The sequence below is a fragment of the Colias philodice genome, chromosome 10 (assembly GCF_061535455.1).
Source record: "Colias philodice isolate Cphi_HAF_F1 chromosome 10, ilColPhil1 Martin Lab GWU primary, whole genome shotgun sequence".
Lineage (NCBI taxonomy): Eukaryota > Metazoa > Arthropoda > Insecta > Lepidoptera > Pieridae > Colias > Colias philodice.
In genome coordinates this window covers 2,244,580-2,267,700 of record NC_143095.1, presented here as the reverse complement: position 1 = coordinate 2,267,700, position 23,121 = coordinate 2,244,580, and the positions used below count along the sequence as shown (strand labels likewise).

At 40.3% G+C, this 23,121-nt stretch overlaps 1 protein-coding gene across 1 annotated transcript; it reads right to left on the bottom strand.

Moving 5' to 3' along the window:
* Nucleotides 1-278: 278 nt before the first annotated feature.
* LOC149485044 (uncharacterized) lies at nt 279-22,792 on the bottom strand. The gene is made up of 21 exons (XM_089699857.1): nt 22,663-22,792; nt 22,423-22,584; nt 22,079-22,218; nt 21,682-21,790; nt 20,014-20,142; nt 19,635-19,717; nt 19,066-19,220; nt 18,350-18,502; nt 18,054-18,169; nt 17,818-17,936; nt 17,246-17,431; nt 16,371-16,567; nt 15,760-15,869; nt 14,487-14,646; nt 12,913-13,693; nt 12,345-12,452; nt 4,158-4,232; nt 3,781-3,834; nt 2,006-2,127; nt 1,149-1,257; nt 279-525 (listed from the first exon to the last, which is right to left on the bottom strand). The coding sequence occupies exons 1-21, from the start codon at nt 22,670-22,672 to the stop codon at nt 505-507; spliced, it is 3,099 nt and encodes a 1,032-aa protein (XP_089555983.1). The 5' UTR covers nt 22,673-22,792; the 3' UTR covers nt 279-504.
* Nucleotides 22,793-23,121: the final 329 nt, after the last annotated feature.

Genomic DNA, 23,121 nt, shown 5'->3' with positions numbered 1-23,121 from the left:
GTCGTCTCCGAAGTTTATTTTTTCCATCTAGTACTACTAGGTATCATACTATAGGTAAAATTCAACTTATTCACAATAAATTCAGTCAAATTTTAAGACTCCAAATACCTTTCAGGGAAGCGCGTACCATTTTAGACCACATCTCAGCCGAGATTGTGGTCAACCGCTTCCTTATTATCAAAAAATAAAAAAAGATGCTTAGTGCCTAGATTGTCTACTGTTTTTATGTTTAGGAAACAACGAATGTTTGTTATTATTAAAATAAAACTCCATTCTATGCATAATTTATATATATTTCAAGATAAAATGCACGACATTGTAAACAACCATCAACTCAATGTAAAAGATTCACTGTTAATAATACGAGATTCAAATACATAATGTACTTGTTAGACAACGGCTTTAACTCTATTTTAAGCTTAGCTGTGATAAAAATACCGACCGATTTCATATTATATACTGACTATTTAAATTAAGCTTAATATTAACTTCGTTCTTGTCTTCTTAATTATTATCTTCCATGTCCTGAAAAAAAATTATTATTTTTAAACTGATATTTAAATGTATTAAAGCATCTCACAATTCTCAAGTTTATTTTATACTGTGCGTTTTATCTTCATCCAAAACAACGTAAAATACGTTTAATTATAAATATAAAACGAGTAAACTATATAACCAATAATATTCGAAAGGAATAAAAATATTATCTACTGTTCTAATAACTTTACACTTGAAAAATACATAGGTATATGTAATATGTATTTTTCTTTTACTTCTTTAAAGAGCTCTTTATAATGTATGAAAAACATCAGCTTTATATTCTTTGAAAAAGCCGATCATTTGTCGGGAAGAACCTATCTCCATAAAAAGAAAGCTAAAAGAGCATTGAGGTATTATTACTAGAGAGAGCACCACGAACAAAATCTGTGCGATTAGCGCGGCGGCGCGGGGCGGCTATTGAGTATTGAGTCAGACACTTTGTAGATATTCTGCCTTTTATTACTTATAAATTAAAACCAACCAATGTAACAAAAAAACTTGAGTTTGAGACGATTGACTCTAACTCGTGTTACAAATAGTGTAGTAGCGATGTCCTCTCTAGTACGTAGTACATGTAACTCAATGTAAAAGAGATAGAAAACACTCACAGTAGGGTCGCAGTCCGCACAATGCCACGAGTATCCCCGTTTCTTCGGGTTTTTGTTCAGCGGCGGCTCCAGACACGTGAAGTGATAACGTTTTTGGCACTCGTCACACCTACGTTGACAAGTTTTCGCAACAATTAGTATATACAAAAAAGCAGTTTCTTTTCAGTGAAACGCCTTCGCGCATCTTTTATTTAGATGAATTTGTTATTACAGCAACAGACTAAACAAAAATTTAGCTCCAGTTTTGTGGAAGTTGAGATAAAGTTCGATGACGATTTATTTGTATTATTAATATAATATGTACAAGTACAAAATTATACAAAAATTGAGTGTGAAATTGTTTATTCACAAAAAAATGGTTTGACCGATATTTATGAAATTTTCAAAAAAATGCGCTAATAGATATTTTAGTCGAAAAATGCCTTAACGTCGCCATTTTTCCATTATGACAAGTAGGTATATGCGGAATCCTAGGAGAAAAGGGAAATTCGAAAAGAACATTTCAAAATTCAGAAAATCACTTTCAAACTAATTTTTAAAGCTGTTAGCAAAATTTAGACAGTTGATAGGTACATTTATTTCTAAAAAAAATATTTTCACTTTTGTCTCTTAGATTTTTCGCTTACAACCAACATGCAAATCAGAGAAAATGACATTATTTCTTACTAGCGGTCCGCCCCGGCTTCGCCCGTGGTACATGTTTCGCAATAAAAAGTAGCCTATGTCCTTTCTCGGGTATCAAAATATCTCCATACCAAATTTCATGCAAATCGGTTAAGTAGTTTAGGCGTGATTGAGTAACAGACAGACAGACAGAGTTACTTTCGCATTTATAATATTAGTATGGATTGTATTACCTGACGAGGTCGGTCTGATCGCCGGGCTGTGTGCACACGTCGCAGTGCGTGAGCGGCGGCAGGCTGGCGGCGGGCGCGGGGGCCGCGCCGCCGCTGCGCCGGGTCCGGCTTTCGCGGGATCGCTGCACACACACGAGTTTTATACTTTACTAGCTTCCGCCCGCGACTTTGTGCGTGCATCCCCGCTTTATTTATTTATTTAACACTTTATTGTGCAATAAACCAGGTACATAAAATAATTTACAATAAACAAAAGCACAAAGGGCGGCCTTATCACTATGCAGTGATTTCTGCCAGGCAACCAGTTTTTCCCCGTTCCCGCAAGAATTTCGGGAAATCCTTTCTTAGCGGATGCCTACGTCGTAAACTCGTAACATCAACCTGCATGCCAAATTTCAGCCCGATACCTCTAGAGGTTTGAACTGTGCGTTGATAGACCACTATATCAGTCACCTTTGAGTTTTTTATAATATATAGATTGATTTTCATTCATGCATGCGATACGCTGAAAGACTGGTAACACTCATCGAGCGAAAAAAACAGAATGCGCATCGTGGTCACAGCGATACTGGTTGCCCACGGCCTGTCAGGCGTTATCCCAACTGTATAAGCCAAGAAGCTTATATCTAGCCAAGTTAGGTGTGAAAGGGATAAAAAAACATACAGGCGTCATTCAAGGTCATAATTTCTTGTTAATCTTCATACTGAAATCTCCAGTGTATTAGATATAAGCTTCTTGGTATATGCCTATCGGGGCCCTGAGCGGTCCCACACGTGTCAACGTGGTGCAGCCAGTTGACCGCCATTCATATTATAACGAAAGCAACTTTGTTAGTTAGTTAATTGAAAATTTTGAAATTTAAAGTTGAAAACACTATTATGGTTGAATCATGCCCTTTTTGTCTATCATTAAATATGCAACATATCAATATAAATATTGATAAAAGATTGTAATATTGATTGATTATTACAAATAATACTTTGTAGATATAACCTGTAATCAATCAATACTATACTAATCTTGGTTAAGGATTTCTGGAAGCTTATCTAAACAAATTAATTAAAATAATCTTGAATACTCAATAACACATCTATGTTACACAGAAAGAATTATATAGTGTAGTACATACAAGAATTCATAGATACTCCAATAAAAGGCTTCTGTTTGGAAGCAAGCCAATGCATGCACTGTGTACTATAGTAGAGCCATTTTAATAGGCAACATTTGACAGTTCAACAAAATTCAACAACGTAACCTAGTAACGACGGCATAGAATAAAATGATATTTCGTTTTGTTAGAACTGCACATTTGCTTAACTTTTTTCAATTACGATTACATATTTATAATAATAATGACCGATACAAGTAATTTTAGGATTTGATTTTACTGATAAACCATTCTAAACATAATAAACAATTTCTGATTTAAAAGAACTGACGTTGCTACAATTTTGTGTCAATAAACCTTTTTTCTTTTTAAATACCAGAGACGTTACTCTAAAAATCGAAATCTGACATCTAGAATCGAATGCATAGATTACTTGGGAATAAAAATCATAATAAATTATTGACATGTGTTTCAAGTTCGATTGACAAATGTTTCAAGTCCGTATCGATTGATTCACTTTAATCGATGTTTTTAAGCAGGTTACCACCCTATGAAGATAACATTGATAGACGTCAAATGTTGCCTATTAAATTGGCTCGACAATAAGCCAGATTTCTATATTTTATTGTGTGTGATCTAAATATTATGATAATACAAAATATTCACCTTCGGTTTTGTGCTTACTGTTTCCTCTACAGTTTCCTCTGGTTTACTTGGCAGCTTGTATTAGAGATTTTTATTTTAATATAACAGTAGACAATCATTTTAAAATAATAACACAGTTGAACTGAATGGAATGGAATTGTAGTTTAAAAAAAATACCCTTATAACGTGTATAATTTGCTGTTTGTGGTACTACTTCTCAATAAAAACTTATAAAATAACAAAAATTAATCGATCATCATAGTAAAGTACCTATTCATTCTGTTTAAATCATTAGAAACTATTGAGCTAAATAGATTAAACAATATGGTCCACCAGATATCTCTTAATTAAAAAAAAATAAACAGTTTTGAGAAAAAGCTTATTTAAAATATACTTACAGAAGTAGTAGCCAAAGGATCAGGCGGAATCACAGCGGGAGTCACGGGCACACTCGCAATTTCCGGTTCCGCTTGCTAATGTAAAGGACAAACAGACAAATTAAACAAACATACATATTTGCATTCGCTGCAAACTCATATAAATGTATATTATTGGAAAGCATACACTAGATAAAACGTAAATAGAGTATGTAAACATATGCCAACTTTAATTTCCGACTTAGTTTTGTTTGTTGTGTAAACTTTAAACCTTATATTGACTGTCTATTCATATTATGTATTATTATTGGCTTTAATAGGAATATGTTAATGGATTTTATTGCAATACATTATATGAACAATGGAATAAGTGTAGACTAGACGTTTTATGTTGACTTTTTACTATCTTTTATTTAATGATAATGAATAATGTACATATTCACTATAACATAACGTAAGAAAAATACTGATATCGTAGTTTATTCACTACTAAATAATTTACCTTTTAATCATCTTAATTTACGAAAAATAGAATAACACGCCTTTCCGTTAAAAAAAAACATTATTATTCAGAATGTAATTAACATATATATAATAATACATATAATAATATAATTATGGGGGGCCAATTGGGGATGTAATAAAACCCGCCTTTTCTTAATTCAGTGGACTGTATTTCTTCTTAATAACGATGTACAATTTCTTGATAATAACGACGTACAATTTCTTCTTAATAACGACGTACAATAGCTTCTTATTACTATATACAATAGTAGTAGGTACACTGAGCGACGACTGTTGACCATGAGACTTCTTGCTTCTTGCTGTTGCTCAAGTGATGAGCTCTTGACTGTGCGGAGTGGTGTGTATTATGCGGTCAAAAGTCGTTTCTCTTATACAAAACTATAGGGATTACTCCCGCCGGTGGGTAAGACGCCGTACCCCGTAGGCTAGAGGTGCATTTTTACACAGTATACACCCGACGGTGGTAAAAGTGCCGCGTGCGTCTACCGAAATGAATTTACTACGTTATACTTTACATAGACTCGATATAATAATAAAATATAGCAAAATAACAACGTATTATAAACTCTCTAATTACATACAATAATATCACACTAAAACATTATAAAAAGATAATCAAAAACACACTATAAAACGTTACTCTATTCTACAATAAAAACACACGAAGGAACTTTATACATTAAAAAATACTTAAGACATGGTGAAACTATTTACAAGGGGTTGTCGTCCGTAACATCCTCCCCCCGGCGCAGAACCTCGGAGCCCTCATTTAACGGGAGGACGACTAACCTCCTAACGGGTCGCCTAAAAATCCCCCCCTTGGTCCTTACGTCGGCGCTGCGTACCACCTTGTCCGTCCCTTCGTACACACGTTCTATTTGCCCTAAAGGCCACACGTTGCGCGGTAATATGCCGTCTGTTATCAACACCACGTCCCCTTTCTTGACGTTCGGTGTCGACCGTACCGCGTCTCCCCTCGGTGTAAGCGTAGGCAAATACTCCCTCACCCATCTAGCCCAGAAAGCGTCGGCTAGCGCTTGCGCAACCCTCCAAGCCCGCTTGTCCAACCGGTTACTGGAACCTATCACTGGCATACCGTCTGCCGTTCCTAGTAAGAAGTGGTTCGGAGTTAACGCTTCCGGGTCCTCAGGGTCGACTGAGACGTGCGTAAGCGGTCGCGAGTTTACCGTAAACTCGACCTCGTTCATTAACGTTTGTAGCACTTCGTCCCGGGGTGCCTGCTCGTTTAATACAACCGTCAATGCGCTCTTAACCGTACGGATTTGCCGCTCCCAGCTACCCCCTTGGTTGGGTGCGCCCGGGTCGATGAACCTCCACTTTGTTCTTTTTCCCAGTGCGCATCCTTCCAACTCTGGCAGCCACTCTGCGTAGGCGCGCCTTAATTCGACGTCGGAGCCGCGAAAGTTAGTGCCGTTATCGCTCATTATAACCGCTGGCCACCCGCGTCGCGCGGCCATCCTACGTAATGCCATTATGGCTGAGTCCGTACTCAGGCTGTGTAAGATCTCTAAATGTATCGCGCGCGTTGTCATACACGTGAATAGCATTCCCCACCGTTTCTCTCTGCGCCTACCTACCGTGACCGTCATCGGGCCGAAACAATCTACCCCTGTACTCGCGAATGGACGGGAATACATGTCTAGTCGTACCCGCGGTAGGTTGCCCTTTATGGGCACACTTGGGTTGCGTCTCTTCACCGTGCATGTGACACATTTACTTATAACCGATTTTACTACGGCGCGTATACCTATTATCCAATACCTTTGCCGTAAATTATTTACTACGTGTTCGCGACCGATGTGAGCGTTTTCACCGTGTTCTTTAATGACGATGAGACGTGTGAGCGGGTGCTTGCCATCGAGTAGGACCGGCCGTTTTCTTAACTCAGGAACGTCGGCTGCGTTAATCCGTCCTCTCAAGCGCAATAGCCCGCCTTCGTCTATGCACACGTTCAACTTAAACGCGCGGCTAGTGCGCGGGACGCCTCTGCCGCACTCGAGCGCCTTGATTTCGTCTGCGAAGCTCTCTCGTTGCGCCTGCTTCAACAACGTCCGTTCCGCCTGTTCCATCAACGTTACGTCCATAGTTCGTATTTGCTTACGGCATTTAGCGACGAACAATAAAACGCGCGCTAACGCCCGGGCGCATCGGGTATACGTTGAGAACCGCGTTACGTCTATCAACGGCGTTACTACTGTCGCGTGCGCTACGATTTCGCATGAAATTGTTGTTGGTTTTCCTACGCTCTCTTGGGGCCACGTCTCGGGCGATTCTAATAAGAATCGCGGTCCCCTAAACCAGCTGTTCGTGCTCGTAAGTGCGGTATTTCCTGCTCGTGTGGCGGCGTCCGCTACGTTCTTGTCTGTCGGTACCCATCGCCACTGCTTTGTGTTTGTTAACTCGGTGATCTCGGTGAGCCTGTGCGCTACGTACGGCGTGTATCGCGCGGATTCGTTCCTAATCCAATGCAGTGCTGTCTTCGAATCGCTCCAGAATGTAGCTTCGCACGGTTCCCGATGCTCGCGCATAATTGACTCCGCTAGGCGTGCGCCTATTAGGCACGCCTGCAGCTCGAGCCGCGGTATCGTTTGCGCCTTCATGGGAGCTACTCTGGCTTTTCCTGCGATCAGCGCCACGGACACGCTGCCGTCATGGTTCACAAATCGCCAATATGCGACCGCCGCATACGCCTGCTCGCTCGCGTCGCAAAACACATGTAATTGCCTACTTGCTATCTCTTTCTTTTCATAACAGCGCGGCAACCTCAACGCTTCTACGTACCGTATATCTGATAACCATTCGCTGAAGGCTTCCGCCTCCTCGACAGGCAATGGTTCGTCCCACGCGACTTGTTTGCGCCACAGCCCTTGCAACATAATCTTGGCTGTGACCGTATACGGGCTCAACAAGCCGAGTGGGTCGAATAACGCCATAACCGTCGCTAGCGCCTCTCGCTTTGTGGGTACGCGTTGCCCGTTCTTAATGTCGCCCGGAATCCTATTCATTGCCGTATTAAATGCTAACTCATCGCTACCCGATAACCACAAGATGCCTAGCGTTTTTTCATATGCGTGGGCGTTGGCGCCTAGCTCACGCGGAGCGCCGGCTCTATCCTCTCTACATACAGGTGCGAGTAACTCCTCTATGTTCGCGCTCCATCCTGCTAAATGGAAACCCGCGCGTTCGTAGACTTCTCTAACCTCCTGTATGGTGCGGGCGGCCACTTCCGCGGAGCTGAAGCTATCCAGCCAGTCGTCCATGTAGTGATTAAGCGTGATGGCCTCGTAAGCCAGTGCGTGGGATTCTTGATGATCTTGAGCGCATTTATTACGCACGCTGTGTGCTAAGAAAGGCGAACTCCTCGCTCCGAATATCATGGATGTCATGACGTATTTCTGCGGCGGACCTACTCGGTCGTCCCCTCGCCACAGAAAATGCTGCACCGCCACGTCTTCCGGACGTATTTTTATTCGCAAAAACATATCTCTTATGTCGGCCGATACTGCTACGGGCCGTTCCCGGAAGCGATATAATACGCCGTTGAGCGATTGCAACAAGTCGGGCCCATCCAATAATACGTCATTGAGGCAGCGGCCTCCCACGCGCGCCGCCGCGTCGAATACTAGCCGCATCTTACCCGGTTTGTTCGGATTCGTTACCGCGAAATGCGGCAAGTACCAAAGTCGCGTATCTAGTTCGTGCGTCGCGTGCGTGCTGCCTTCACACTTCTTGGCGTATCCTTCCTTGATGAGCCTGTCTATCTGCGCCGTATAATCCGCTTTAAAAGACGGCGATCTATCCATTTTCAACTCGATTCCTTGTAATCGTCGCCGGGCCGCTTCGTAGCTAGGTGGCATTATTATATCGCTATTCTTCCAAGGCAGTCCCACCTCATAATGCCCGTCCCTCAGCGCGACCGACGATTCGAAGGCTCGTACCGCGCGCACACGCATTGAAATACCTAACGCGTCTATTCCGAAATGTGCTTCCACTCTATCGCGCAGGTTTTCGTCCTCTGTGTTACTTTTAAATTCCTTATCGCTCACGACGTGTAACACCCTCTCATCGTCCCGCGTTATCGATCGGCGCGGCGCGGTCCCATGAATGACCCATCCCAACTGGGTAAGTGACGCCGCCGGTTCGTCATTCCCGCCGACCAATAAGCGTCGCGAAACGATTAAGTGCCAGTTGTCCGTTCCAATTAGTATTTTAGGCGTCGCGTTTTCGTAGCACAAGTCACGTGGCCTTAACGATGTTAGGTGCGAGTGTACTAGATACTCGGCTCGCACCGTCTGACTACCGATACGCAAATCTCTCATCGTATGCGCTTTTATTTGTTTGAAATCGCTCTGGCCGCGGCCGCGTATACTAATCTCTACTTTCCTACTTTTGTTCTCATTCGTAGCAGACGAGATACCCCTTATACTTAGCGGCTGCGTTGGCCCCTGTGCGCGCACGATGTTTGCGAGTTCATCGTCTATCAAGGTGACTGTGGACCCTTCATCCAGTAGCGCGTACGTCTCTACTTCAACGCCAGCGCCTCTGACGGTGATAGGACAAACTTTAAGTAGTACTTTACTGAGAGCCGTCGTGGCGTGGATGGACGCCGTATGTACGGCTACGTCCTCGCTGTGTTCGCTTTCACGTTCGCTATTTTTCTTTTCTTGTAAATGTAATAACGCGTGATGACCTTCCCGGCACTCCTCCGTGCCACAGCGTTTTGCTTTGCATCGAAAACGTCTGTGTTTGCTATTTAGACACTGGAAACATACGTGTGTCTCTTTCGCCCATTCCCATCGTTTTTGAACTGGCATCGCTAATAGCTTTTTACATGTAAACGTCTTATGCTCCGCCCCGCAACAAAAGCATACGTCCTTACTCTCCACCGCCGCGGTGGCGTATACTTTCATCGGTTTGCGTTCGTTACGTTGTGCCGGCTCGTTATACCTACCGATGCTTCGACCGCCTATAGCGAGCCCCGAGGACGCGAAAGTGTGCCTTAGACTCCTATCCGCCTCTCGCATAAGGAAGCGTGATAGTGTCGTAATCTCTGGCTCCGCGTAATTTCCATGGTCTTCCGCGTAATCGCACCAGCGTGACCGCATGTGCGGGCTCAACTTGTCTACTACCGTTCGCGCTAACATCGGGTTTTGCAAGTATCCTCGCTCATCTAGACACGATATTATCGTAACTATATTTTGTAATTTTATCGCGAACTGATTTATTTCGTTGGGCGTGGTCCCTAAACGCGGCAGACGCTTAATGTCCTCTAAAGCGCCGTCTATAATAACCTCCGGTCTTCCAAAACATTGCTCTAATGTCTTTAGTATAACGTCCGGGTCGTTCGCTGTAAACAATAACGCGGATACGGCTTGCCTCGCTTCTCCTTTTAAGCAAGACCTTAAGCGTGCTATATTCTCGCTTGCCGTGAACCTATACTGCGCGTTTGTTTCTACATATGCTGCTTTAAACGGTAGCCATTCGCCCGGGGCCCCGTTAAAGCCTGGCAACTCCATAGCTTGCCTTGATGTCGGTCGATTCCTCGTTAGCTGCTCTAACGTAACCGCGAGTTTTTCTATATCGCTCTGTCGCCGCGGCGACGGTGATCGTTGGTCCCTATGCCTATCCGGTACGCGACGAGACGTCAGCTCACGAATCCCTGTAGTACTCCGCCGTGCCTCTGGCGAGTGGTTCCGCGGCGTCTTCGCCTCTGCTCCTATCGCGGCTCTGGGGATTTCCGGCTCCCCCCGTGGCATACTTCGCTCTAACCAATCGTTCACGCGATGATTAATAATCTCTCCCTCAACGCTTTCCCTATCTGTTTCTTCCCGAATATCGACGACGTCCGCCTCGAGTCGTTTTCGTTCTAAATCGGCCTCGATGCGTAGCTCTTCCCGCCTAAATGCAGCTAGCTTTTCCGCGGTTTCTAACTCTCGCCGTTTGATCCTAGCCGTTACGCTCGCCGTCGAGCGTTGTGATCTAACCGATGGCGCCGCGGTGCGCCTAGCTTGCGTTCCTACTATCGTCGCGGGTGTCGTCATCGCGGGTGTCGTCGTGCCTACCCCAACGTGTGTGTCCGGGACTTCAAAGGTGTCGGCCGATGCCGACGCAGGACCTTCGGCGTGTACCCTATTCGCGTCCCCCGTAGTCTGACTGCGCGTTGTTGGCATCTTCTTCGGGCGCTGGTGCCCCCCTACCTGCCTAACTGGCCCTAACAGACCTTCAGGAGGGCTCGGCTCGCACCGAGATATGCTCCTTCAGGGATGGAATATAAGGATAGGAAAGGGAGGGCCTACCCGGCAGAGAGTGCTGGAAAGTACTGGGTGCTCTGTCACCGGCGGGAGTGTCCGGTGCTTTTGGCAGTACCTACAGTCCGGTCCCAATACCGTCCAACACCTTACCGGCGTAGCAGTGCTTTTCGGTTCGACGCCCGTTGCGCCTTTCGACTGAACCGGCAGTGTCACACCACGCACTGCACCACTGTCTTGCAACAGCGTTAAGCTCTGAATTCACAGCCTTTGACACCGTTAGGTGCTGTGAATTAGAGGCGCGGTGAAAACCGCGTTTTTTAATTGAAGCTGGATCACCACGATGCCGCTGACTCGCTGCGCTGACTCGCTGCGCTGGCTTGCTGCGTTGCTCGCTGTGCTGGCTCGCTGCGCTGACTCGTTGCGCCGCTCTGCACTGCAAACGCCTGCCCGTCGCACCGTTGGGTGATCTTGATGTTACTTGGGTCTCTTCGGTCTTCAACCAGGTCTTCTTAACGCTCGTACCGGTTTCTTATTGATCCGGCTTCCGGAGGGCCAACCTCTATGGGGGGCCAATTGGGGATGTAATAAAACCCGCCTTTTCTTAATTCAGTGGACTGTATTTCTTCTTAATAACGATGTACAATTTCTTGATAATAACGACGTACAATTTCTTCTTAATAACGACGTACAATAGCTTCTTATTACTATATACAATAGTAGTAGGTACACTGAGCGACGACTGTTGACCATGAGACTTCTTGCTTCTTGCTGTTGCTCAAGTGATGAGCTCTTGACTGTGCGGAGTGGTGTGTATTATGCGGTCAAAAGTCGTTTCTCTTATACAAAACTATAGGGATTACTCCCGCCGGTGGGTAAGACGCCGTACCCCGTAGGCTAGAGGTGCATTTTTACACAGTATACACCCGACGGTGGTAAAAGTGCCGCGTGCGTCTACCGAAATGAATTTACTACGTTATACTTTACATAGACTCGATATAATAATAAAATATAGCAAAATAACAACGTATTATAAACTCTCTAATTACATACAATAATATCACACTAAAACATTATAAAAAGATAATCAAAAACACACTATAAAACGTTACTCTATTCTACAATAAAAACACACGAAGGAACTTTATACATTAAAAAATACTTAAGACATGGTGAAACTATTTACAAGGGGTTGTCGTCCGTAACAATAATAATACATATATGTAATATTATTATATATTAACATACATAATATCACAAAATGTCCATTTCGCATCTATTCCCGATAAATTCACCTCAAAAATTTATGCACCAAATTATTTCCTCAAAAATATGTTTTATTTCAAACTTTGTGACAGATTCATAAAACAACATTCAATAAATTTTCTATGAAATATTGCGAACTTTATTTTACCTTTGAGTGTTTCTTTACAACAGGGGGCGGCGGGCCGTCATTGCTATCTGTGGGCACGTAGAACATTTGTGTGTCCAACGATCCATCGGGCTTTGGAATCGGCTTGATCTAAATAAAAACAAATAAATCAATATTTTATGATCGGAACAAATTAGTTAATATTTTTGGACCGAAACATTTCATACGAACGTTTTGTCGTTAGTAGGAAATGTAAGTAAATAAGGTCGGTCATCATATTATTTTTAGGGAGTAAATCGTACACGTATTATACGTGTAAAATACGGGTGCGTCGATTATCATAGTTATTTACTTATTGCTGCATGTAAGTTTAATAAATAATAATAAATCAGACTGAACAATCTTTTATTCCTGTATCATAAGCCACTAATCCTTTATTTGTTATTATTTATGTACTAAACTTAAAATACAATACAATAACTGACATTACTGGTCCTTCGAGCCGGATCTTAACCTAAGACCTATCGATATTTTTTACATATAATATTCAAACATAATTATAAAACGCTACTTTTAATAGCACAATAATTGTTATTTTTTAATCACTTACCTTTATAGTAATTCTCGGATGTGGCAGTTCAGGATTTTCCATATCTTGCGTCTTCTTCTTCCGCTTATGTTTGTGCGACTTTGACGGCGATCGTAGGAGATCGGGCGAATATCTCGACCTGTGCTTTTCCTTCCTCCTTTTTCTATTCGCTTTGTAATTCGCGATATCTGACGACAAATTAGCCAATGTATTTTCTATTGAGCTCTCGATCGCTTTGGAATCCCTTTCCTTTGAATCATTGAGCAATGCCGAAAACGATAAGTTCTGTGTGTACGCCATATCTTTTTTAGGCGGGGGTAAGTTTGTAGATTCATTTGAATGTTCGTTTTGCGAATCGTATGGACTATCTGCAACTATAGGCGTTATAGACATAAGTGGTGTGTTAGTTAAAATTGGTGATGTGAAACTTCGCTTGTGTATTTTCTTTGGAGTCTCCCCTTCCGCGCCCGACGTCGATGAATGATCTTTCTTTGAATTCTTTTTCTTTTCCTTCTTATTTTTGACTTCAGTACTTTCGTTGCCGTCGCTACTGAACTCGAACGGTTTGATAGTGACTTTTATGGGATACACATTTTCGGATGTGTTGTTTTTCATTTTGTCGGATTTGTGCGTTCTTTCTTGTTTCTGTTTTGGTGATGGGGAACTGGGTTTAGAGCCGGGACTGTGCGGCTCCGATATGATCGCGCCATCTTTGCTATAGCGAATACGCGAGCGACGAGGCACTTTCTTTTCCAATACTTCTGGTTCCGAATCTGACGTCTTATCGCACTCTGAGCATTGCCTGCGAAATACGTAAAATGATAAAAATAATAAAATAAGAATTATTGAAATAAGAATTATTGGAATTGGTGAGTGAGATTAAGGTCTTATTTTATGTTTTTTTTTTTATAAAATTGCTTTTTCATCGTATTTCGTTGTCAGTAGCACGTCGCAGGCAGTGCAGGTGGTAGTGGTGCTGGCACGTGTCGCAGCCGCAGACCTGCTCGGGAGGGGCCTCACCAGCCGTACAGCTTGCTCTTCTTGGGCGGGCGCTGCAGCGGCGGGCGCAGGCAGTGCAGGTGGTAGTGGTGCTGGCACGTGTCGCAGCCGCAGACCTGCTCGGGAGGGGCCTCACCAGCCGTACAGCTTGCTCTTCTTGGGCGGGCGCTGCAGCGGCGGGCGCAGGCAGTGCAGGTGGTAGTGGTGCTGGCACGTGTCGCAGCCGCAGACCTGCTCGGGAGGGGCCTCACCAGCCGTACAGCTTGCTCTTCTTGGGCGGGCGCTGCAGCGGCGGGCGCAGGCAGTGCAGGTGGTAGTGGTGCTGGCACGTGTCGCAGCCGCAGACCTGCTCGGGAGGGGCCTCACCAGCCGTACAGCTTGCTCTTCTTGGGCGGGCGCTGCAGCGGCGGGCGCAGGCAGTGCAGGTGGTAGTGGTGCTGGCACGTGTCGCAGCCGCAGACCTGCTCGGGAGGGGCCTCACCAGCCGTACAGCTTGCTCTTCTTGGGCGGGCGCTGCAGCGGCGGGCGCAGGCAGTGCAGGTGGTAGTGGTGCTGGCACGTGTCGCAGCCGCAGACCTGCTCGGGAGGGGCCTCACCAGCCGTACAGCTTGCTCTTCTTGGGCGGGCGCTGCAGCGGCGGGCGCAGGCAGTGCAGGTGGTAGTGGTGCTGGCACGTGTCGCACGCCGCCATGAGGTGCTGCTCGCTGCTGCGCGCGCACACCGCGCACTCGCGCGCCGCGCCGCACAGACCCGTCGCTGTGCACGCGATACATGTTTATTATGCAGTATACACACATTCTTCGGGTTTTGTTTAGTTCAAGTGAGCGGTACGTGTATAGACCAGTTTAATAACTCAGGCCCCGGAACCACAGACACAATAGGAAATCTATTGTGTCGTGGACCAAAACATTCATTTATTCAATTAGACAGTAGTCTAAATAGTAATTTAGTAGCACTTTCGAATCGTCATTACATAAGTATTTTTAACATTTACCACCGATTCGGAAAGCAGTATCTAAGGAGAAGAATCGGCAAGAAACTCCATAGTTGCTCTTTTAAATCATGTCAATATTACATAACATGTAACTTATATCCAACTACATAATATTATATCATATCCGACCGATCGGGCCACTTGGGGCTGAATGGGTTAAGGGTGCTTCTCCACCAATAATACGCGAGGATGAGTAGCGAGGAATGTGTTTGTCAATAACCAATTATAGCTTCATTAAGTTTGAAGTTTGAAGCGATACTATTGGTTACACTTTATAGTGGAAAATGTACCCTAAGATGGAGAAAAAACAGAAAAAATATTCCTAAAAAATATGTGCAGTATTTCATTCGACTATGAATAACATCTAACAACATACGGCTTTATTTATGCCAAAATAAAGGCCCATTTTGACTAAATACGTATTTTCAGAAAAGACAGGAGTGAAATACGGATAACGGTAACGTCCTTTAGTAGTAAAACAACAAGTCATTGATTGATAAAATTTACAATATTTCCACGCCCACTTTCATAAGCACACTGTCAATTTACCACTATTTAGCACAATTTTGAACTTGTCGACTAAATTAGTATAAGTAGTTACAATCCATTTGCGTGTAAAAATACCAATTCTTTTTGCTATATAAACATAAAGTTTACTCAGTATTTGAAAGCGACATGTTTATTATGTGAAATAACTGACTGATAATTAAAATGACACTGAAGCCTGAATCCTGAAAAAAAATAACCACAAAACAAATCGTCAATTAAAAGAAAAGAATAATTTATTTCATTTCGTTATTATATTAATCCAATGTCTACATTCGACATTATAATTTTACCATTTACAAACATTTATGGTATTAAAAAGCACAAACCTTCTAGAGACGTCGATAAAACTTTTCCATGGCGAGCGTCCGGATTGTCGCTAAGAGGAAAACCAACGCCCATCTTAAGTGCAGCCGCAGTTGGCACAGACATTGACCTGCTACCCAAGCTTGTTTACAGTAAGGAAAATGTCTATGACACCATTTATAAAATAAATTACATTACTTGAAAAAAAAAATTATGAAGCTAATATTTTATCGAATTTTACGCAAGAATTAAGTACGTTATACATTTGGAAATTGACTACGCTTGCTGTTCACTATTTGGTGTATTAAATTGAAAATTATTTTCCTGATATTGGTTATAAATTGAAACATTCATAGTCAATGACGTTGTTGAACGTTGAACTATAGTTGAAGTACATTAAAAATAAAAACTGTCGATGAGGTTAAGGAGATGATAAAAATAGAGTTAATGTCACCACCCAGGTAAATTATGATGCTATAGAAAAAGTAATTATAGACACACGACTGGGACATTGAAAGAAGAACCATATTTATTAAATTAAAAGTCGACTTTCACTCAAAAAAAAACTGCATTCATTAAAATGAGTGAAGACCGTATTTTATCTTAGACCAATAAAATCGCTTGGTTCTCGTACCGTTTATGCAGCTGATGGGGCGTGACCTTAGGCGTGGAGCGTGCAGGCGCCGGGGGCAATAACGGCGCGTCCAATAACGACGCTACTTGCGCACTCGCTGCGTCACTGCGCAGAGTTGCCAGCATTGCGTAGAGACGCCGGATCGCTTCACGGTGTGTGGATAGCGTTTCGAGTGCTGTCGAATTTGATTTTGACGCCTGCAACGTGGGATATTAGTTAGTCCGTGTTTTCCAATTACAGAGCATAATGCGACTCAGTGGCGCACAATGCCGAATTTAAAGGGGAGAAATTAAAATTCTGTCACTGAGTTGGCATCGATTGCACGCATCACGCGCATTACTTTTAAGAGTGCTCAATTGTGCGAAGCGTTGCTGTCGTTGAAACATTCAACGTTAAGCATTATGCCGCATAATGCGCTCTAGTGCTGTAATTGGAAAACTACCAGTGTTCAACCGAGAGAGCTGAAGAATTCGCTATGAATGTTTGTGTTCATTCTCATTCCCCGTGGATGTGTTGTGTTACTTATAATAATAAAAAGAAAAAGGAGTTTATTTTCTCACTTAAATACAACGACACACCACATGACGCTTGGGACACTGGTATCGAAAAAGATCTTCATTTCACCACTTATTGTGCGCATTATTGTTGCAGTAAACTCAAACATTTATTTATTAAATTAGACTTTTTCGAGAAGCAATTAAAGATAATAAAGAAAATCAATCTATCGCTAAAAATTTGTGCTTAATGTCACAGTTTTTTTAATTCTATTGAATATATAAAATCCAAATAATATCCAACAGTATTATTTATATTAACCAAAACTGACATTTATTAAATTATTAATTTTTCTAAATGCTGTAATAATTCAAACTCACGTCATCATATTCAGCTCTCAATTTCTCGTCTTCAGCCAGCAATTTTTCATTTTCCTTTGTGAGTCTTTCCAAGGAACGCCTTAAAGAAGTAACTCTGGTGTTCCTCTCTAAATAATAGCCCACAAACTCAACTGAAAATGCGGGAGGCACGTGCCAACGACGCGATACGTCTTTTAGTGCTGCCATCTGTAGAAAAATATTCATATGTCATACATATATTATTACATAATAATCATGTTTTCTATTTAAACTATTTTAGTTTTCCTAAAAGCTCCGTATAAATTTGTTAAAAAACAAAGTTGCTTGCAACATTGGGTGTATAATAATTATTGAAATATTATCTATCGACCGATCGATAGATCACATGTTGCTCAACAATTGAATAACATGGATAATATGAGGCTTGATGGAGTATATAATACTATTTTAACGTAATACATACATTTGTGGCAAGTAGAGGGTCAGTCTTCTATGTCACATTCTATATATTTTGTCCAAGAAACAAATAAACATATTAGAAATCTTTCAACAATGTTGTTTATACCAAATGTAATTTCAATTCAGATACATACCTGAGCATCTTGAAATTCCAAAGCATGTGTGTCTATTCCCATACATTCTGCCTTCTTCATAAATTTCCTCATAGCGGATGCACTACTATACAACATACGAGCCATTTTTTGTGTAGGTACTGAAAAAAGAATGAAAAACTAATATTGCAAATGAATAGACATAAAACATTAAAATATGAATTAATCAATGCATTCAGGTAAATTTATTATTGAAAAATTATTTATAATTGAATTACCCCACGGAGGATTCCTATTCTCTTTTTGCTGTGCATATTTTCTTCTGTACTTTTCAAGTTTCCTCTCGATTCGGAGTTTCTCTTCGATGCTTAGATCATTTATTAATTCCAGCTTTCTAAAATTGTTATAAAAATAAAGCGATTATTGAATAAATGATGACATACAAATAAAATTCAACAGTAAATTGATTTTTTTTTTAATCTAAAACTTTTGAGATATAAATAAATATTTAAAGACAACACAAAACACTTACCCAGTCTTGTCATTATAGTAATTTAATTATTAAAAAATATACCTTTTCTCTGTTCTCAATTGTAAAGCTAGCCAATTCCTTTTTCTTTTCTTTACCAAAGCCTTATCGGAGTGCAGTCTACAGTGAGCGTAGAAGGGATCTGCTTGTTCAACTTCTTCCGAATGAGCCTCCGCTAATAAACCTTCGCGCTGGCCACTAAGAATTGAAGAAAATTAATATTTTTTGAGTAAAAACATTGTGCAATGCATAGTTTAAAAAAAGTAGGAGTTTTATAATATATTAAAGTTTGTACTCTTAATGTTGAATGCACGAATTTTAATTATGAGAATATTTCATGATTATTTAAAATAAAAGCTATATTATTTGGAAAACTAGTAATTTCCGAAAAAAACTTATTGTATCTCAGTAAACTGTAAAGTTATATAATCGCATTCCTATGAATGTGACTATATTTCACGCAAAATCTATACTATCACCATAAATAGTATAGAACATTTTCAAAAACAATAAGACCCGAGTTTATTCTTAAAAAAATTTTGTTGTCTGTAAAGTCGGTTTACTGACAATAGTTGAATGTGACAACGTCCGATTGTGCTTCTTTGTCACTCGTTCCGCGCTCTCGCTTGCACTTCAAGCCTTACATGGAACGCCTCAGAGCGAGGTAACGCCGCATGAGTCATGTTTTTTCGTGCGTGCAGCTGGCTCTATCGAATTATAAGACGTTGTCACGTCAAAAAAAACTAAACATCACCACCTACCAAGTGACATGAAAGAAAGTCTTGCACAGTCCCGCGTCGCAGCCCACACACACGCCTGTACGGGCCATAGTCGCGTCTTCACACAGCGCACAGCTTCTAGCGCCCCATCGAGAGTATGCCATCTCGAATAGAGTCACGCCTGATAGACGTTCCACCTGTATATTAAGGTGTTAGTTTTTATTTGAAAAAGGTGAATATTTAATAGGTTATTTGATATGGTGTGTTGGTCCCTCGAGCCGGATTTAGCTATATTTCCGGCTCGAAGGACTAATATACAAGCTTCGATGACTAAGACGTCGTTGTTTCGATTTAATCAATAATCGAAATTATTCATTAAAATTCAATCATTCATAAAATAAGGATAGCAGAGCAATTTCTCCTACTTGTTAACCACGATTTTTACTAAGGTAACATCTTTTATAAAGGGATTAGGATCATAACAAATCATTCATGTAAAAAAAGGTATTACTTATACAAAAAAATATTAGTTAAACTAATTTAGAGTTATTAATAACTAAATTATATTTTTTTAATTATTTAGATTTTCATATACGATAATAATTACAAACCTCCGAAAACGCAACACCAGGGACATATAGAGCACAAACAAGATGGACCCATGCACCAACTTCTGTTTCCTTGAATATACCACCTGTAAAATGCCACACAAATTATAATCACAATACATTATTTGTCTGTTAGTATTTGTTATGAGTTGAGGAGCATGAGTTTCTACAATTTATTTAGAGTTATATCAAATGATATATTCAGTAGTGAATAAAGGTTATACAATTTAAACTTAATTATGTACAAATCAACAACTATGTGCATTAAAATTTAAAAAATCTCTATAACTTTTTATCTCTATAACAATTCCTTCATTCTTTTTTAGTTTACTACCCCTTACATAAACCCTAATCAATTACTACAGAAATTAACAACATTTACCTTTATTAGGGCACAGTTCACAATTAGGATCAGTGACGCCAGCTTTACAAGCTTCACAAAACCAGGGTTCAGTTGACGCAGAGCTGACTGTACTGGACTCACTTGTGACATCAGAAACACCATAACAACCTGTAAATATTGAAATTTTATTACATGTTACTTTTTGTGTTACAAATGAATTGTAAATGAATAGGTATTGCATGTACAACTGGTGTTATCATATTAAAAATATTAAAAAACTAATAATTTGTACACTATGATTAAAATGGAACATTGATTATTTTCAATCAGAATTGGGAAAGATTATAGTCTGTCCACTATAAGAATTGCTTTTTGACAGCTCGACGGGTGATACCAGAAGTGATGTTCAAAAGATTATCGATTGTGATACCATTTCAATTATAAATTCAAAATATTATCATAAATCGAATCAGGTACGTAAATAATAATTACAACGTAAACGTACTTATAAGATATGTAATGATAAGACCACATATCTATGCATTGTATGTTAAAACTAAACTAAACTAGTATTTTATTATTTGTTGGTTTCTATCTTACAATTTGGTTGTCTTTACGTTTAAATTATATAACATAATAGAAGAGTTTTTCTGCATCGGATATATTTTACAGAGTATTTCTATCGATTATTTTAATCTATCTACCCATCATTGAATAATTCTGTGTAGGCATCACTAAGTGGGCGGGACCTGTCCATAAAGTACGATAATTATTTGTATGACATTTTAACATAGACAATACAATCCTACATAGGCGTGAAGCTGTCAAAAAGCAAATAATATAATGGACAGAGTATACCAATTTTATGACAGTTTTAGTTAGCGCAGTTTAACATCAGAAATTCTCAGAAATGGATATTTCATTTCAGAGAAGAAGATTGATATTTAAACTATAAGTGAAGTCTCGTGTCCACAAGTGGGGTAAGGGGCCGATGTATGTATGTATATAATTATATATGCTTGGGTTGTTGAGGAAGTGATTATGAGGAAGAGGAGGAAGAGGAATTTTCACACGCAAGTTTAGGGGATGCGGATGAGGATAAGAATATTTTTTTGAGGAAGAGGATGAGGATGAGGAAGCGGAAGAGGAAGCGGATGAGGATGAGGATGATAGGAAATTATAATCAAGTCGAGTCACTTTTTTATTTAGATAGATTAGGTTTTGTCGAGTTATATGCATAAAGAAAAGCTCATCTATTAGAGTCCGACTCGAAAAGTATACACAGCCTTTGTAAATTCGCCGCCCGATCGAATCAGCCTGGCATATCGCATTTGAGGATGCGATAGCGGAAGAGGATTTTTTTATTTTTATTTTTGAGGATGCGGCAACGGTTGAGGAACCCAAAATGTTGCGGAACTTCCGCATTATGAGGAAGCGGAAGAGGAATCCTCAACAACCCTAATGTATGCATAATACATCTGTTACACTGATCGATTTTCTTTAGAGACAAGTAGGTGATTAGCCTTCTTTGTCCTGCCAGACCGAGACATTTTTTTTCTTTGTCTCCACCGAGAATCAAACCCAGGACCCCTAAGTTCTACGCTCACGCGTCAACCACTGTACCAAGGAGGCGGTCAAACTAACAAACTATAGATTAACTTTAAGTTACAAAAAATGAGGATATTTATATTTAAAAAAAAATGTAACCTTCATGAACTGTAACCCCGCAGCCATCACATTCAACAATTTCATTAAAATCATCACTTCTGGAACCCAAGCAACCAGCACATATTAGCATGCTTGCTAAGTCAGGAAACTGAAAGTAGAAAATAAAAATATTTTGATTGAAAATATAGTTTAATACAGTATTTTATTGAAATATCCATTATGGTTTTTTTTTTCAATTGAGACTTTATTTTAAATCTTAAATAAAGCATCCAGATAGTAATATGAATATGTTCATGTCTTAATTTAAAACAAAGTTGAAAGTATTTTTGATATTGGTCCAGTTGTTTCTGAAATTGACACAACAAACAAACTCTTCAGCTGTATATTATAATTGTCATTAAATTCTATCAACAATAGAATAAATAATTAATATTACCTTGAACTCTTGTTTTTTTGCTTTCTCCAAAAGGTCAGTAACAGATATCTCTTGGCCCAGTTTTGGCGCAGGATTCTTAAATTCATTTTCAATGTCCGATCCAGATTCCTCTTCAGAACTGGCAGTGTTTGCACCTCCTTCTGTAAAGAATGGATTTTTTACTAAGATGTAATTTACATCATATTGATTGAATTTTTAAAGTACGATTTAAGATCATATTATGTCAAATAGATAAAGTTTAATTAAAAACTGCTGAGCTGGATGTAATTTTAGACATACATTTCCATTAAGCTTATGCAGACATAACAGCTGAAAAAGATTTATTAATAGATTTGAACACTTACTCTTATCATCGTCCGAATTTATAGAATAATCGTCACTTTCCTCTGGGTGATCTTCTATTCGAAAGTCCGAATCGTCTGAGCTTTCTCCTTCTCCAAGATCAAAGTCTAGTAAGGATTGCGGTTCCACCGGCTTAACCTTACGCTTTGCAGTACTTCTGCCTTCTGTTTAAAGAATAGCGAACATATTAATATTAATGTTATTGTTTTAAAAAATGTTAGAACCCTATTCAAAACACTTACGATTGTTCATTTTTGTTGCTTGACTAAACGATCTTAAGGTAAATATACTTTTGTTACATATCAATCAATATTTTCAGATATAATTATCTAGATTATAGATGTAAGAATGCGATTCAACATTGTTAGATTTGATCGTACTAATACCTATAAATCTGTGGATTTGATTCAATTGTGATTTTATGACTGAACCCTGAAGTCGACTTGACAGTAAACATTTGTCACATGTCAAGTGACATCAACGACGCGCTAGAGATGTCCTGCAACCGGTTTACAGTTTGTAAAAAAGATTTAGTATCGATTAATATGTAAATGGGATATTGAATAATATTTATCTTATTCATTATAATATATTCCCTTCGATTTCATTCCTCCCCTTTAATTGTGCAAGAGAGTATAGGTTGTAATTCTTCTACAATCTATCATGTACATTCCATCATCATGTCCCTATGTAACATTTAC